Raw genomic sequence first — 16,920 nt, 5'->3', positions numbered from 1 at the left:
AAAAAAAACTTATATTTAATATTAAATCTCAGCAAACTTGGACTTGAATATATTAATTAAAACATGTTTAACAAATTTTCCCATAAGAGATGTGTTACGCGTACAATCTCAAATATAAATCTGTATCGCAAGGATAGTAATGACCAAACAACCTATTTTCGGCAGCGTCACACCTAGAGTGATTGTAGTGTAGACTTGTGAAACATGAAATTTGACTTGGAAAACGAGACACACAAAGGTCACTGTTGGGTGTTGATAGATAGCCACCGATTACTTCATTTCTTCCTAGGGGCCCACCATCTATTAGAATCTCAGATTTTTCTTCGTTTTTGATTTTTTTTTCAAAAATCTCAGACTACACTAAAATCTTAATTAAAACATACGAATGTGTTCTGATTATTTGGAGAATATTTACCACTAATTTTATATTTAAGGATGTCGTAAAGAAATGAAATTGATGATTTTTTCATCGATGAAGAAGACCGCCAGTTAACAAGGATTCATTGCCGTCCCAAGGCAGAAACATTTTGTTTATGGCACTCTTACTTTTCTTTGCATTCGTAAAGGCAGGTGAAAATTCTCTGAAACATGGACAATCGTTTTTTAACTTCTTCGCTTACAAGTGACATCTGAAAGGTACATATAACTACTAAACTACGGCTACACCTTAGGCCAAATAAGTGGCTGCCAGGGTTGCCGGATTACAAGGGCGGTGGAGTCATGGGCTGAGTCTAGTGACTTGTTGATTTCCCTTGAATGCGTCAAAGTGGTGTTTACATGTCTGCTCACTACTGTTGCCTTAATGCTACCGTACAGGACAGATGCAGTAGCCTCGTCATACTTGAAAACAAAGGGGGACAGTTCTCTCACATTAGGTTGTGTTTGGTTATTTTTAAAAATAAAAAAGATAAAAATAGTTAAGATAAAGAGGAAGCGTTCTGGTATGATTTTTGTTTTAAGATATTATAAATTCATTTCAAAACTGTTTTAAAAATATCTTTATTTTATATCTCTATTTTAACTCTTACAATCAAACATGTTCGGTCTTATCTATAACTATCCTTTATATATTAAAACACTAATCAAATATAGCCTAACTTTCTCGTGATTCCTCGTGATCCAAATATTTATGGAGTTGTTATAGTATATACTACGCATGATGTGAGAAAGTTTATAAATTTTGTTTAATATTTTGAACCACTAATTGTATATCCGATGTTCTGATTCCGGATATCCTACCTGTTTCCTTTTCTTGATCACATAAACTTCCCTCCATCTTTATTTTTTTTCATCTTCAAAAAGAGAAAAGAAAAGAAAGAAAGATCATAGCAAATTGCTTACGCAAATAAATACGACTTGTCCACTTATATCTTACTTTCACCCTTGTAGATTGGAAACCATACCTGTATTCCATCTGTTACAAAAAGCAAAATAGTTCAAAGTTTTCCCAGTTGCTAATGGACACTCTTTCTTCAATGCTAATTATTATTGCGAATATACTCCTTCTATTCTCTAGATTCTGTAATACAGCTAATACACTTACTTTGTCTCAATCTATTCGTGATGGAGGGACAACAACCTTAGTGTCGAAAGATGGAAGTTTTGAGCTTGGTTTCTTCAGTCCTGGAAGTTCCAGGAACCGTTATGTAGGAATATGGTACAAGAACATCCCAGTTAGAACTGTTGTTTGGGTTGCAAACAGAAACAACCCAATCAATGATTCCTCTGGCTTCTTGATGTTAGACAACACAGGCAATTTTGTACTTGTCAGCAACAACAATAGTACTGTTGTTTGGTCATCAAACTCAAAGAAAGCAGCTCAGAGTGCAATGGGAGAACTCCTGGATTCTGGGAATCTGGTCTTAAGAGATGAGAAAGATGTCAATTCTGGAATCTATTTGTGGCAGAGTTTTGATTATCCATCTGATACATTGCTTCCAGGAATGAAGCTTGGATGGGACTTACGGATTGGACTTGATCGGCGGCTATCAGCATGGAAGAGCCCTGATGATCCATCTTCCGGAGATTTCACATGGGGAACACAACTACAGAGTAATCCTGAGTTAGTTATGTGGAAGGGGTCCAAGAAGTACTATAGAAGTGGTCCATGGAATGGTATCGGGTTCAGTGGTGGGCCGGAGTTAAGGATTAATCCAGTTTTTTATTTTGATTTTGTCGACGACGGGGAGGAGGTTTATTACACATACAACCTCAAAAATAAATCTTTAATCACGAGGATAGTTATGAACCAAAGTACCTATTTTCGGCAGCGTTACACCTGGAATGAAATCAATCAGACATGGGTACTCTATGGAAATGTGCCGAGAGATTACTGTGACACTTACAATCTTTGTGGTGCCTATGGAAATTGCATCATTAGCCAGTCGCCAGTTTGTGAATGTTTAGAAAAATTCACGCCTAAATCACCTGAGAGTTGGAATTCAATGGACTGGTCTCAAGGTTGTGTACGAAATAAGCCACTAGATTGCCAGAAGGGAGATGGATTCGTTAAATATGTTGGTTTGAAATTGCCAGATGCTACAAATTCTTGGGTAAACAAAACTATGAATCTCAAGGAATGCAGGTCAAAATGCTTACAAAACTGTTCTTGTATGGCATATACAGCTACAAATATTAAGGAACACGGTGGCTGTGCTATTTGGTTTGGCGATCTGATAGATATTAAACAGTTTCCAGCTGCGGGGCAGGAAATATACATTCGCATGAATGCTTCAGAATCAAGTAAGTGCTTATCCTTAGTCTTAGTTAATCCATGAGTATCTATATTATATTTAATCATCATTTTGCAGCTTCTCTAGTTTCTTAGCTGTATTGTAACTATTTTTCTTTCTCTCTCTCTCTTTCTTATCGACCATGTAGAGGCTAAAGCTGCATCTAAGATAAAGATGGCAGTGGGAAGTGCACTATCTATTTTCGTGGCCTGCGGGATTCTTTTGGCCGCCTATTACATCTTCAAAAGAAAGGCAAAACTCATAGGTAAAGTTACTTTGATTGCTTGCAGTAAATGAGCATCTTGTTTATTGCGAGTTTAATAGGAAGGAACAGCTTTTTAACTGGCTTTGAGCTTATCGTTGGTTAGACTTTAGAGAAGCCGAGAAGGTTCAACGGATTTACAATTAGAACAACTGAAATAACTACATGATTTAGTCTTGATTAGATAGTAGCATTCAGGAAAATTACAGAGTGAAGTTCAGTAATATTGCCTCAGTTTGTAATCATTGTCGCAACTGCTATCTTTGATCTGAACAATCAAAATCTTAGCTCATTATTCATTTCTCCTCGTTTATCATGTATGTGATTCCCATTTTCTACTGTCTGAGAAAACAGGAGGCAACAGAGAAGAAAATGACCAGATAGATAGTGGACCAAAGGAAGACTTGGAGCTACCCCTATTCCAGTTCACTACAATAGCCAATGCCACCAACGGCTTTTCATTCTACAACAAGATAGGAGAAGGTGGTTTTGGACCTGTGTACAAGGTAAATTTCTCAATTTCGAATTCTCAAATTGAAGACTGGTCTAACATTCTCAAATTGAAGCGAATATTAACTTCTAGAGCCCAGTTTTATTGAGATAAGCTTAAGTATTTTGGGATGCCATTTTCTAGGGTACTCTAGAAGATGGCCAAGAAATAGCAGCAAAAACGCTATCAAGGAGTTCTGGACAAGGAATAAATGAGTTCAAAAATGAAGTTAAACTGATTACAAAGCTTCAGCACCGAAATCTTGTAAAACTTCTTGGCTGTTGCATTCAAGGAGAAGAGAAAATTCTGGTTTATGAATACATGCCCAACAAAAGCCTCGACTCCTTCATTTTCGGTACTTTTCTAAACCAGACAAGCTTTTTTGTCCTATCGTTACGTACGTCTTTGATTTTAATACAATCAAAGCTAGTTTCTAAGTGTTTAAGTGGCATGTTGCACTAACAAACACTTGACAGATCAAACAAGAGGCAAACTGTTAGACTGGTCCAAGCGTTTCAGCATTATATGTGGTATTGCTAGGGGGCTTCTATATCTTCATCAGGATTCCAGATTGAGGATTGTACACAGGGATCTTAAAGCAAGCAACGTTTTACTTGATAAGGATATGAACCCAAAAATCTCTGATTTTGGTTTGGCCAGAATGTTTGGTGGTGACCAGACGGAAGGAAACACAACCAGAGTTGTTGGGACTTAGTAAGCACTTACCAATTACATGCCATACTTTATTATTTTATTTTATATTTTGTTAACAAAGCACATAATTTGTGTTCTGTAGAGTCAAACATAAGAAATCTTTTTATGAGCCAGATGCAATACTAGTATACTTACATTTATGTGTTTGTGTTTAAATGACATTCGGCAGTGGTTATATGGCTCCTGAATATGCAACTGATGGGCTCTTCTCAGTGAAGTCTGATGTTTTTAGCTTTGGAATCTTAATGCTTGAGATAATAAGTGGAAAGAAGAGTAGAGGATTTTATCATCCAGACCATAGCCTAAGCCTTATTGGACATGTAAGTTTCAAGGTTTCAATTTCTCACTTGCGTGTACTGAACAGGTGTATGACGGAAAGTTCCTTATCTTTTCTTAGGCATGGAGATTGTGGAAAGATGGAAAACCTTTGGAATTAATTGAGGCGTTTCCAGGAGAGTCATGCAATTTATCAGAAGTGATCATGAGATGCATAAACATTAGTCTCTTGTGTGTGCAGCAGCATCCTGATGATAGGCCAAGCATGGCCACTGTGGTTTGGATGCTAGGAGGTGAGAATACACTGCCTCAGCCAAAGGAACCTGGCTTTTTTAAGGGTAGCGGTCCGTTCGGACCATCTTCTTCCTCAAGCAATATTGAATTATCTTCGAACAATGAATTTACTGCATCACTCTTGTACCCTCGGTAGTTGATTTTGGTTGATGAAATGTTCACTATTTTTGACATGTATTGTAATGGTGAAATCTTAGCTTTAAAGGTATATTGAGTTTTCAGAGGTATTGGTCGATTGGTTTTGAATGCATTCTGCTTTTACCTTATCCCGAATTTGGATTAGAATTGCATCTATTTAAATGCACATTTTCAGTTCTTCTTTTCTTTTTTTAAGAAACTTTATCTAATACAATTTGCTTTTTTTTCCTATTAACGAGTATGAGTGTACGAGGGGGGGGAAACTGTTGTTCTAGAAATAAGACAACAATAATACCTAAGGGATGGGTGGATTAGGTGTTCCACTAATTATGTCAAATAATGCAAATAAATATACTAAGCACATATAACACAATAACCAACAATATAATTAGAGTGCTTAAAGTAAAGAGATAAGAAAAGAGAAATTACAAACTCGATTTTTAACGTGGTTCGATAAGTCTACATCCACACCTCAAGTACCAACCGTACTTTAATATTATACTCTTTTACTATTCCAAGTGAAAGATACAATGCCCTTGATGAATCCACACAAAGTAATTACACCACTTGAAGATATTCCATCTTTAAGATCTTTTTCTCGGTGACAATACCTCACCAATGCCAAGAGTTTATCCAAACTCTCAAGTGTTTAGAATGATTCAAGGTGTGTAAGTGTAATTAGTGTGAGATTTTATACTCTTATACTAGAATATAAAGATTTAATTTAACACAACTCAGAGTATGTTAGGATTGATGAATTCTAGTTGGTTGTTATTTTAGAATAGCTTCTATATCATGTATGTTCAAAAATCTCACTTTAGTTTTGCATAAAGAGCTATATATATGTTTCCAAAAGAAACTAGTCTTTTATAGCCATTGGAATGTCTCTGACGACTATAGTGGTTGACCAATTAAAATGATCATATTATCTGATCGACCGGTTCCTACAAAATTCCTAAGAGTTCATCACAGATGAACAACGATCAACTAGTTCAATTGGTATGCCCAAACTGTCGACCAATTCAGCTTAAAAACCAGTTTTGGTAGTTTCAAACCTGATAAAACTTGAACCGATTAAATATATATCAATCTTATTTATACATGCAATGTGAAGTGTGAGTTTATTTTAGTTTTCTATTGTGTAAGATATAAAGATTTAACAATAAGCTCTAAAATGAGTCCTTAAGCTAAGTCTTCACTTGCTTTGCATCTTGGACTTGTTGATGGATTTCTTCATTCAATTCCATATGTTTGTTGATGTGATCTTCATATAAAACTTTTTTAAACTTAATCTCATCTAAGCATATCATTAGTCCATTTTTCATTTAATTATTATCATCAAAATATAAGATATTATAAATATTAATATGTGACACATAGGTCAACAATCTCCTCTCTTTTTTAATATGACAATTAATGTATACTTATAGATATAAAGATATTATCTCCTCTTATATTTTGCAATTTAGTGTGCACTTAATAAGATATAGAAATAGAGCTAGAAAGCACACTATCTAGGAAATTAAGGTCTAAAGGTGCACTCAAAAGAAATAGAGATAGGGCTACAATGCATGCTATCTTGAGTGATGAGGGCTCAAAGACGTGTTCAAAATAAAATAGAGATAGAGATAGGGCTAGAAAGTGCATTACTTGAATAATGAGGGCTCAAAAACATTCTAAAAAAGAGAAGTGATAGAGCTAAAAATTGCACAATTTGAGTATGTGGGCTAGAAGGTACCCTTAATAGATAAGGCTAGAAAACACCCTATCTGATATACGAGGGCTAAAAAGTGCACTTGGAAGGAAAGAGATCATGCTAGAAAACGTACTATCTGATGGTTAAAGGCTTAAAAGCTCACTAAAAAATATAAGAGATAGGGCTAGAAAGTGTATTATATGAGTGATGAGGGCTCAAAAGCACACTAAAAAAGAGAAGAGATAGGGCTAGAAAGTTCATTATCTAAGTGATGAGGGCTCAAATACGCACTTAAAAAAAATAAAAATAGGGCTAAAAAACATATTATCTTAAATATGAAGGCTCTCAAAGACACTCAAATACACACTCGATGAAAATAGAGATATAGCTAGAAAGCGCGCTATCTAAGATATGAGGGAATAAAGGCACACTCGGAAGGAGATAGGGGTAGAAAGTGCACTATCTGATGGTTGAGGGCTTAAAAGCTTGCTAAAAAAAAGAAGAGATAGGGTTAGAAAGCATATTATCCAAGTGGTGAGGACTTAAAGGCACACTTGAAGGAAATAAAGATAGGGCAAAAAAGCGTATTATCTAAGATATGAAAGCTGTCAAAGGCATTCAAAGACGCACTCGATGGAAATAGAGATAGGGCTAGAAAGCAAGTTGTCTGAGATATGAGGGAACAAAGGTGCATTCGGAAGGAGATAGGGCTAAAAAGCATTTTTCACCACATATGGTCCTTTATAGTTTGGCGCTCATTTACTTTGATCTTCTATTGATGTTAGTGATATCTTCTTCAATACTAGATCTCTTTTCTAAAACACTTTTGGCCTGACCTTCTTATTGTATGCTTTAGCCATTCTACTTTGGCATAATTGGTGATGACAAATGGTCGATAATCTCTTTTCATCAATAAAGTTTAACTGCTCAAATCTTTGTTTTGCCCATTTTAATTAATCCAGTTATGCTTCCTTTAATATCCTTAATGATGGAATCTCTGCTTCTAAAGGAGTTGCACTCATAGAAGTTATAATTGCGGTGTGGTATACGTGAAGCACATATAGAAGCATTTTATTCCAATCCTTGTAGGTGACCACCATCTTCTGAATGTTCTTTTAAGATTCTTGTTAGTTGCCTCAACAACTCCATTTATTTTTGGTCTAAAAGGAAAGGAATTGAGGTGTTTAGTCTTTTATTTGGTGCAAAGCTCAGCAACCAACTTTCCATTTAAATTTTAAGCATTGTTAGTAAGCTATAACAACATATCAAATCTTTCTCAATAAACTTCTTGACTACTTTACGTGTCATATATGCATAATAGTTAGCCTCTACCCATTTAGTGAAATAGTCAATGGCCATCAAAATGGACTTGTGCTCGTTGCTGGTCTTCAGATTGATTGGCCCTATGATATCCAGTCTCCACATAGCAAAAGGCCAAGGTGAGGTCATGTTGAATAGTAATGATGGAGGTTCATTTATCTCATTACCGTATATTAGGCACTTGTGGCATCTTATAACATAGCCTACACAATCTCTTTCTATGATCAACCAAAAGTATTTAGATCTTTGCATTTACCTTGCCATTGTATGTTCATTGGCATGAGTGGCACAAATTCCCTTATGGATTTACTTTAGGCTCAATCTCATTTTCATTCCTGCATCTAACCAGAGTTCCATCAAATGACCCCTCATGGATTTCTCCATCCAAGTAAAAAATGTTATTTTGGGTTTTATTTTAAAAAATAAAAATATAAAAAGAACCCTAATTGTAGTGTTAATGTATTTGACTGTGACCCAGGCTTTAACTTGGTCCATCAGATCGACTTTTATAACTATAGTTGTAGCTAGAGGCAACTTTCAAATGTATACATATTATAGGCAAGGCTCTACAAATGCATTCTGAATACAATGGATAATAAATTCATAGTAGAGTTATGATATGAAAGGTTTGCTTAAATGAGTGAGAGCGGCTTGACAATTTTGGCTATAAAGAATCTTCTGTCTGGAATAAAAAGTACACTTTTAAAGAATTGCACTCATTGTTCAGCGTAGAAGTAGAATCGAGTTTCTTTCAAAAGCCCCCCCTAATTCAAGAAAGTCATGTACATTCAAATCCCTGTGGCCCTATGAAGACAAGAACACATGGTAGTTTCTTTTACTTTGTGACTTTCAAGATGATCATTCAAGAAAGTCATAGGTTTATACCTTGAAAAGTAAAGATCGATAATTAAATGTGTTTAAATAGTTCCAGATCTTAGTTGAGAGAGAAAGAGAGATTGGGAAAGAGCTAAAATGCACCTGAATTGGTAATGAAGGAGAGTATTCAGGTTCGTTTGATGATAATGGGTAGATAACAAAGTATTTAAAAAAAAAATTAAAATTATAAGGTATTAACCTAATAGAAAGTAAACCGTAAAAAATAACAAAACAAAATCTAAAAATAAAAATTAAAAAATAAGAAAACATATCACCTTAAAAAGATTAAAAAAAATAATAATAAAGCAAACCCGAGCGAGCATCATAAACCTGATATAATATCTAAAACTTGCAACTCGTTAAATCTAGGATCCGAATTCAATCAAAAATGTTAATTCTCAATCAATTTTATTTTGAATGAGAAAAAAAAAATAGCAACAAAAAAGATCCTAAATAAAATAATTAGTAATTAAAAGAATGAGAATCAAATTTAAATTTTTTTAAAAAAATCATATGGGTGAAATTGAAAAATATTTGTAAAATGATAGACTATTTATATATTTAAAAAAGTCAAGGGGATGAAATTGAAAAATATTTGTAATTTGATAGACTATTTATATATTTAAAAATGTCAAGGGGAAGAAATTGAAAAATATTTGTAATTTGATAAACTATTTACATATAAAAAAATAGTAGGGAGGTGAAAATGAAAGGGTCTATAATTTTATAGTTTATTTCTAAAATAATAATAAAAAAAAAAAAACATAGAGACCAAATGTCAATAGAGAAAAAAAATTAAAGGGATTGCTTTGAAATTTTACAGGGTCGGCAAAAAACTTGACGAATAGAGAATCATGTAGAGAGTGTTGAGATCTTTCAAAATACTTTTCCAGACGATGGTTTTTGATGGTTGATGGCCCCACATGAGCCGCTTGAACAGCATGCGAGCAGCTACACATGCTTGCAGGTTTTTTTAAATAATATTTAATTTAATATATGATAACTACAATAATATCCCTAAAAAACTCCAAAATTACATCAAAAATCAATGCATAATGAACTCCATCGCATACATGATGCTTCTTTTTTCCCTTTCATTAATTCACAAGACAGTAGTTCTTCGCAATGATTCACATTTTTTTGGCACTAGTAAGCAACAAAAAAAAAACACTGATTTTATTTACAATGCCACCCAGCAATTTTAGCTCCAGGAAAACAACCACATTAACCGAAGAAGATCCATCATGCGGCGTGCCATCGCCATCAAGTTTGGATGAACCAGCCATACCAGCTATATTTTAGCGTCTCGCCTTCGGCGCACACGCTGGTCATTCTTCTTCGAAGAATAACTGTCGGCATCTTCTTCATGTGTTATCTGCCTAGTTCAAGTGTTTTTTCATCCTTTTTTCACATGCCTTCTGATTAAGAAGTTTCATTAATTTGCAATGGTTTCAAAGAATATTTTCAGCTGATTTGAGTTCGTCTTCCTCAAATAGTTTCTGCTAACCCTGAATTACATTGTCCTCCCATTTCCTTCCTTTCCAGCATTTGCATTTGTTTGTTTACTGTACGCTGCTAATTAAATTTGTTCGTTCACCTCTGTGTTTTTTTCTGTTTGCTGGTTACTCAAGCGATCGTCTAATCTACCATGATCTTTTCTGTTTATGTAAAGAATCAAACTTATATTTACTGGTTATGTATGGTTGGTTTTTACCTTAGAAATATTGATAAAAGACTGAAAATTAGAGATTTGTTATGTTATTATGTTAATGAATTGTTGCAGCTTTTCTAACCAAGTTGGCCATGTGAGTTCATGCATGAGTGGATGCCTCTGTTTTGTGTACATACAAGCCCCATCTTAGCTTCTTAGAACCATATTTAAATAATTTAACCCAAGCACTTTGTGAGGGAATGATGCCAATGATACATTAGAAATTGTATGCTATTTAAAGTTTTTGAGATCCTTTTCGTATTATTTTATAAAAAAACATCAGCATCTCCTCTATTGTTTCAATTGACTCATGCTGGTGATACATGGTGTCTGTTCGTTGATTCCAAACAACTGCTGCGCACTTGTATGCTTTTTTATCTCTCCTCCTTTCATATGATTTTGGCACATCTTAGGTCCATCTCGTAACAATTGAAAGAAAACCCTGCGGGCAATGTAACTAGTTTTTCATGGGAACGAATCCACTTGAACAAGACAGTTCATCAAATCAGATGGAAGTTTACTCTTCAAATGAATTAGTTTGACAACGTTAGAGGCACGGTAGATTGAAGAAAAAACATGGTGATCAGACAAGTGCAATCTAGCCACAAGACTGACTTCTGTTTTTTCTGTTCACTATTTCAGAACAGAGTGCTACACCAATTAAAACTAGTTAATGTATCTATATTGGAGCAGAATCTCTCTGTGCTACCATTATTACCATCGATTCATGAGATTTTATTGATAAAACCCCAAAAAGCAGTTGCTTACCCCTCCACAAAGAGAACTCTATGCCTCATCACTGTTTCATCTAGAACTTCTTACCCTCGCACAGTTTTGGGTAATGAGGTTCAGAGCCTCAAATCTTATAACCCTCTATCTTTCAAGCTTTTGAGCAGAGTTCTTAAACCATGTCTATGACCTAGTCCAGGACTTAGATCATGTGGGTTGGGCTGTGGGTTGATAGGTTGCCTAAAGTCAATTGTTTTTGTTTATCAAAAATAATATTATTTTGGATAAAAAAATTAAACAAAAATAAAATGATGTTTTGAAGAAAACAAAAATCTAACTAAGTTTTACTTGGATCATTCAGATTTGACCGGTCAATTATATACCTAATTTTTAAAAAACAAATCAGCCCAGTCAAAGCTTCGAATCATCAAAGCAGCAGGTCAACTTGCTAGATTTCATGACAATGCTCTAAGTTTGCTAGCAAGTAGTAACCCTTTGCTCCTCGGAGCACAAGTACAATATGCTTGATATTCAAATCTACGACGGACTCCAACATCTTTTACTTTTAGCACAGCACAATCTAACTTTTACCTCTTCAAACTTCTAGACTGGGATCAAATGGTGGCGTAGAAATTCCTATTCCATGTAGAAAATGTTGTATTTCCATTAACATGCACTCCTCTAATGTTGATTTTCCACAATTTTTTACAGAGATTTTGTTTTCCATTATTCCAGGAAGCACTTGTATGTGAATTAGGAACTAGAATAGTCTGCAAATTCTTCACCATGTGAATTACTGGGACCACGTACGATGCAGGGTAGCAAGAATAAAGTGTGAGCAAATACAACATAGTCAGAATTGTATGGATCAATTTATATTACCAATAATAAATAATTAAGATTGTCTAACTGCTTGTGCTATTGATTTTGAATATATATATATATATATATAATATATATATATATATATATATATATATATATATCATTAACAAGGAATAAGTAACATATCCTTTTAAAGATACATAAGAATATAGAAAGATAAGTATCACTTACCAAATTTTTTTATGACAAGGATCAAGATTAAAAATAAATAAAGGCCTATAAAAATCCTTAGTATTACAACCATCTTGGCTTGGCAAGATATTAAATCTAGGAATGTTGAGGCTGACAATCATCAGATTCTATTTTAGAAAGAAAGCGTTTCTATTGGGAAAGATTAGGCTACCAAAACATATAATATTTATGTTAAAAGGTTTCATATAATGAAAAGGAGTTAACATTAGGTGTTTTTTCCCCTTGAAAACACATAAAAAAACAAATATAAACTCAAGAAGGATTTTGGTTTCGAGATGATTTCAGATTTTGGGCCAGTTTGTTTTTGTGTTTTTGAAGGCCATGGTTTGATTTAAAAATATTCTTAAGGTGTTTCCTAAGTATTTTAGGTCAAAACAGGTTAAAAAAGGTTTTCGGATAAAAAAACCATGGATCTCGTCCACCATAGTAGCTGAATTCTGGGATCTCAAACAATATATCGTCTTTTAAAAAAACTCATTGGAGCAGGCGACATGTTGGCCGTCCCTTTAACTTTAAAGAAAAAATATTGGCCCACTCGCAGAGCCCTTTTCTATTCAGGCCAGCGCATGGTCTGGCCTCATTTTATTTTCTTTTTTAAAATTAATACATGTTTTTAGATGTATTTTTAAATTAATATTTTAATTAATGCCCCTTTTCTATTTTTTTTTTTTGCTTATTTAGCTTTTTTTAAAATAACGATTAATTTTTAATTATATTGAGTGTGTTTAATTTGTTAAAAAGTTAGTATGACTCATTTGTAATTTTTTATTGTATTTTATTTAGAATTAAATACTTGTTTTTATAATTGTTTGAATATATGCAACCTTGCATAGTATTTTTTTTATTACTTTTATTATATAAAGTTTATATGTGTGTAGATCTCTATTATAAATTGATTTTAATAAACAAATTTATTAAACACAATCAATTAAATAACTTATGTTGCGATATTAAATATCTTGATTTATCTCTTAATTTAATATAAAAAAACACATTGAAAAATTCTAAATATTCATTTTTTTATCATGTATTGGTGTTTTCAATTTAATCTTTTTTCTTATAATATCTTCTTTTTTTTTCATTAGCCTTTTTATAAAAGTTGAATTGTTTTGAATTTTAATTTTCAATTCAAGTTGCCAGTGTATTATTATTTTTATTCATTTACGTTATCATTCTTTTGGTTTTTGTTTTCCTTTTGTTTTTTTTTTTTTCAATTTAAATCTCAAAGTGAAAATTTATTATTGCCATTTAAATTATTTTTATTTTTAATTTTAGCCTTTATTCTTTTAATTCCTATTTTTATTTTTTTTATTTTTTTGTTTGTAATTTTTTCTTCTCAATTTTATATTTGAACATTTCATTTCCTAGGGATTGGGCTTTATGATCATGTCATATATGGTGCTTAAAGTCTGATGACTCAGGTCAAGAGAGTTTACATCTTTTTTTGTTGTATTTTCTTTACCAATATTTTTGTTTGATATATTTATTTATTTATTAATAATGCCTTTGTGGTTTTCTTTAGTTTCTTTTTGTATTGATATATCTCAATATCATAACCTAGAACACAAGTTTGTCAGATTAATCCAGACTAGCTTGCCCATTAATATCAAGATTATATATCTATCATGCTAGCTTAGGTTGGCCTGGCCTTATTCTTTTCTTTTCTTTTCTTTTCTTTTTATATAGTTTTGATTTTTTTTAATTTATGATTTTCTATATATTTTTAAAAATATTTTATTTTTGAAGAGGTTAGAATGATTCATTTTTAATTTTTATATATTTTATATAAATTAAATTTATTTTTAGAACTAAGAAATATTTATCTCTTAAAATATCTTTAATAAATGTAGCTTTGCATAGGATGTCTTTTATTTTTATTTTATTCAATAAATCTTATGTGTGTGTGTCGATTTCTATTTATATTTATTTTAATAAAAAAATTAGTAAACACAACCAAATAAATGACTCATATTACGATATTAAATATCTTAATCTATTTTTATCTCTCTGTTTTTTCAATTTTGTTTTTTGTTTAAGAAAAAAACTACAAAGCTAAAATTGGTTTGTGAGAGTGTCTTTTTTCTCTTCTTCTTTTTTAACTTGACTTTTTTTTCCATCTATTTCTCTCATATTGTAAAAAAAAAATAGTTTCAAAGAAAAGTCATGTTATTAAACTTTATAAAGTCCATTGGCATTTTCACAAGTTTGACTAGTTGACATGGTTTGTACATTTGATGAGTTTCTCTCTTTTTTGTTTCTTACTTATTTTTTCAACATTTCAGTATTGAGTTGGTGTTTGATTTTGCAGTCATCTATTTTTATTATCATATAGTTAAATAAAAAATAATTTTGAAAAAAAAATTAAATTATAATCCCACTAGAATCTATAACATAGTTCACAGGTTTGACATGCTAACATAGGTTACCTGATTCATTGGTTTGAGGAGTTCACCAACTGGCCAGATATGTTTTTTTTTTTTTTGGTCTTTTAATTGTTACAAAAAAAACTTCTCGATTTTATCCTTTAATATTATATTGGTATGAAAATAAATTGCATAATTTATTTCTGTTTGCTTTCTATAGGGTTATCACTATCTCAAATATTTTTTTTTTATTTTTAGGTTTGTGTTAATTTGCAACCATATAATTTTTATCATATAATAAAAAAAAAATTATAAAAAAGAAGTTATTAAATTCAATGTAGTCCATGACATTCGTTGAGGGACTAAGATCGATTCAATATATGGGTTAAACCAACAAAGAAGTCACTATTGGATAAAACATCTCATGGATTACATAAAAAAATCAAACAAATGTCATCGTACTCTAACACCACTTAAAACAGTTATTCACCCGAATAGAGCGGCAATACAACATCTCTTTCAACTCTGCCAACAAAGAAGTCATTTATGTTTATATATATGTACTTGTGATCGATTGGCAAGAACCTCCTGTGACAAAAAAAAAAAAAAAAGATGTTTTATCGTCATTTGTTAACTTTAAGGCCTTGTTATTTTTCATACAGTATGGACATACTAGTTTTTCATGATGCTCTAACTCAAAACCATTCCATACGCATGAAAATCATTGATAATCCATATCAAAGTTGTCTTCATTTAAAAATTATGTTTTCTCGATACATCATAAGTCAAAGCCCTGGATAACCATAATTGTTTCAACTCGTCAATCAATGGTCAAAGATAATATCTATATTTTGACTCAGGCTATTAGGACCAGGTATAACCATAGATAAAAACATGGACTCCAACCCCATACACATCCTCGGTGACAAGTTGTAAACTATGAGTATTAAAATGCAACAGGAATAAGAAGCAGTAAATGACCTGAATATATTGAATTCGTTTGTACATAACCCAAACACATGTTCCTTGATTCCACTAAAAATTAAGTATGCATCTTATTAAAATGTTTTCAGGCTTTACCATCGAAAAGGTGCACCATCACACCATCCACCGTATCATGTGAATGATGTCATGTCATATGTTCAGCAATCTTTAATGATATGAATAACATTTGTGGTTTAAGTGTGATTGGAAAGTATCTAAGTTTTCTATGTGTGATAAGAGTCATTTCCCTACCAGTTCTAGGTTTATAATAAGCATGCCCACATATTCTGCACTTAGTCAACTTTGTATTTTCAAGGTAGTACAACATGTAAAAGTTTGGACACATGTCAATTTTCTGATATCCTATGCTAAGGGGTTTCATCATGGATTTAGCAACATAAAAGTTCTCTTTCAACCTAATTTTTTCAAGTAAAATGTTTCTAGTCCATTCGACAATTATGTCATAACCAGCCTCACTCGACCCATGATATAACTTGATGGTCAGCACATGTGCAACGATCGATAATTTACTGTAATTTATGCATCCATCCCATAATAGTTTCTCGGAGTCTTTCAAAAGAAAGAAAGAAAAAAAAAAACATAGTCATGTCTACATTAAGTTCTTCATCTATAAATGGATATTAACCGACATACCTTGATTCATTTTCATCGCATCCATAACTATATTTTTATAAGGATTACTATTATCATCTACAACTTTATGCATATTGCTAGAACTGGAAGTTAACTCAATCATCCTTTCTACCATGGTCTCGTGAGGAACATAGGTTCTCCATATGCAAATCAACACATGTATCTCTCTATGAACTATTTTTGTAAAAGATGCATTGTTACAACATCTGGATTGAGAAACTTTTTATTTTTACACCTTTTACATGAACATTTAATACTGTCTCCACTAATAGTTTTTAGATTAGATAGTATGTAATTAATAAAAACCATGAATTCTATTACAATAATTCATCATAAGCAACCTTTTATATGAATCTCGATACATCCTTGAACGATCATCTATTATTTATATCAAACCTATATAGAATATTGATGACAAAAATTTATTAACTAATTACATTAAATAAATAAATTTACAAACATTGGTTTATCTCAAACTTATTCAATCTATTTTAATAATACTCTTAATTCATTATCAATTTTCTAAATAAATTTAAATTTCTATACATTTATCAAAAATTTCAACATAACAATAAAATTAACAAAATATAAAACATACCCGTTA

General features: G+C 32.2%; 1 protein-coding gene across 1 annotated transcript; it reads left to right on the top strand.

Annotated features, from left to right (window-relative positions):
* The first annotated feature begins 1,090 nt into the window (after positions 1-1,090).
* Positions 1,091-5,034, top strand: LOC118042402 (G-type lectin S-receptor-like serine/threonine-protein kinase At4g27290). The gene is made up of 7 exons (XM_073406818.1): positions 1,091-2,742; positions 2,881-2,997; positions 3,349-3,500; positions 3,629-3,839; positions 3,961-4,198; positions 4,368-4,518; positions 4,596-5,034. Exons 1-7 carry the CDS (start codon positions 1,458-1,460, stop codon positions 4,902-4,904), a joined length of 2,463 nt encoding a protein of 820 aa, XP_073262919.1. The 5' UTR covers positions 1,091-1,457; the 3' UTR covers positions 4,905-5,034.
* Positions 5,035-16,920: the final 11,886 nt, after the last annotated feature.

This window comes from Populus alba, chromosome 1 (assembly GCF_005239225.2).
Source record: "Populus alba chromosome 1, ASM523922v2, whole genome shotgun sequence".
Taxonomy (NCBI): Eukaryota; Viridiplantae; Streptophyta; class Magnoliopsida; order Malpighiales; family Salicaceae; genus Populus; species Populus alba.
Note: the sequence above shows the minus strand (reverse complement) of the source record. Positions and strands in the feature narration are given on the sequence as shown.

Excerpts from the sequence above, each read along its gene's own strand:
- LOC118042402 (XM_073406818.1), top strand. The coding sequence starts at position 1,458 with ATGGACACTCTTTCTTCAATGCTAATTATTATTGCGAATATACTCCTT. Across the intron at positions 2,998-3,348 it reads AAGAAAGGCAAAACTCATAG|GAGGCAACAGAGAAGAAAAT; the intron begins GTAAAGTTACTT and ends CTGAGAAAACAG. Across the intron at positions 4,199-4,367 it reads ACCAGAGTTGTTGGGACTTA|TGGTTATATGGCTCCTGAAT; the intron begins GTAAGCACTTAC and ends GACATTCGGCAG.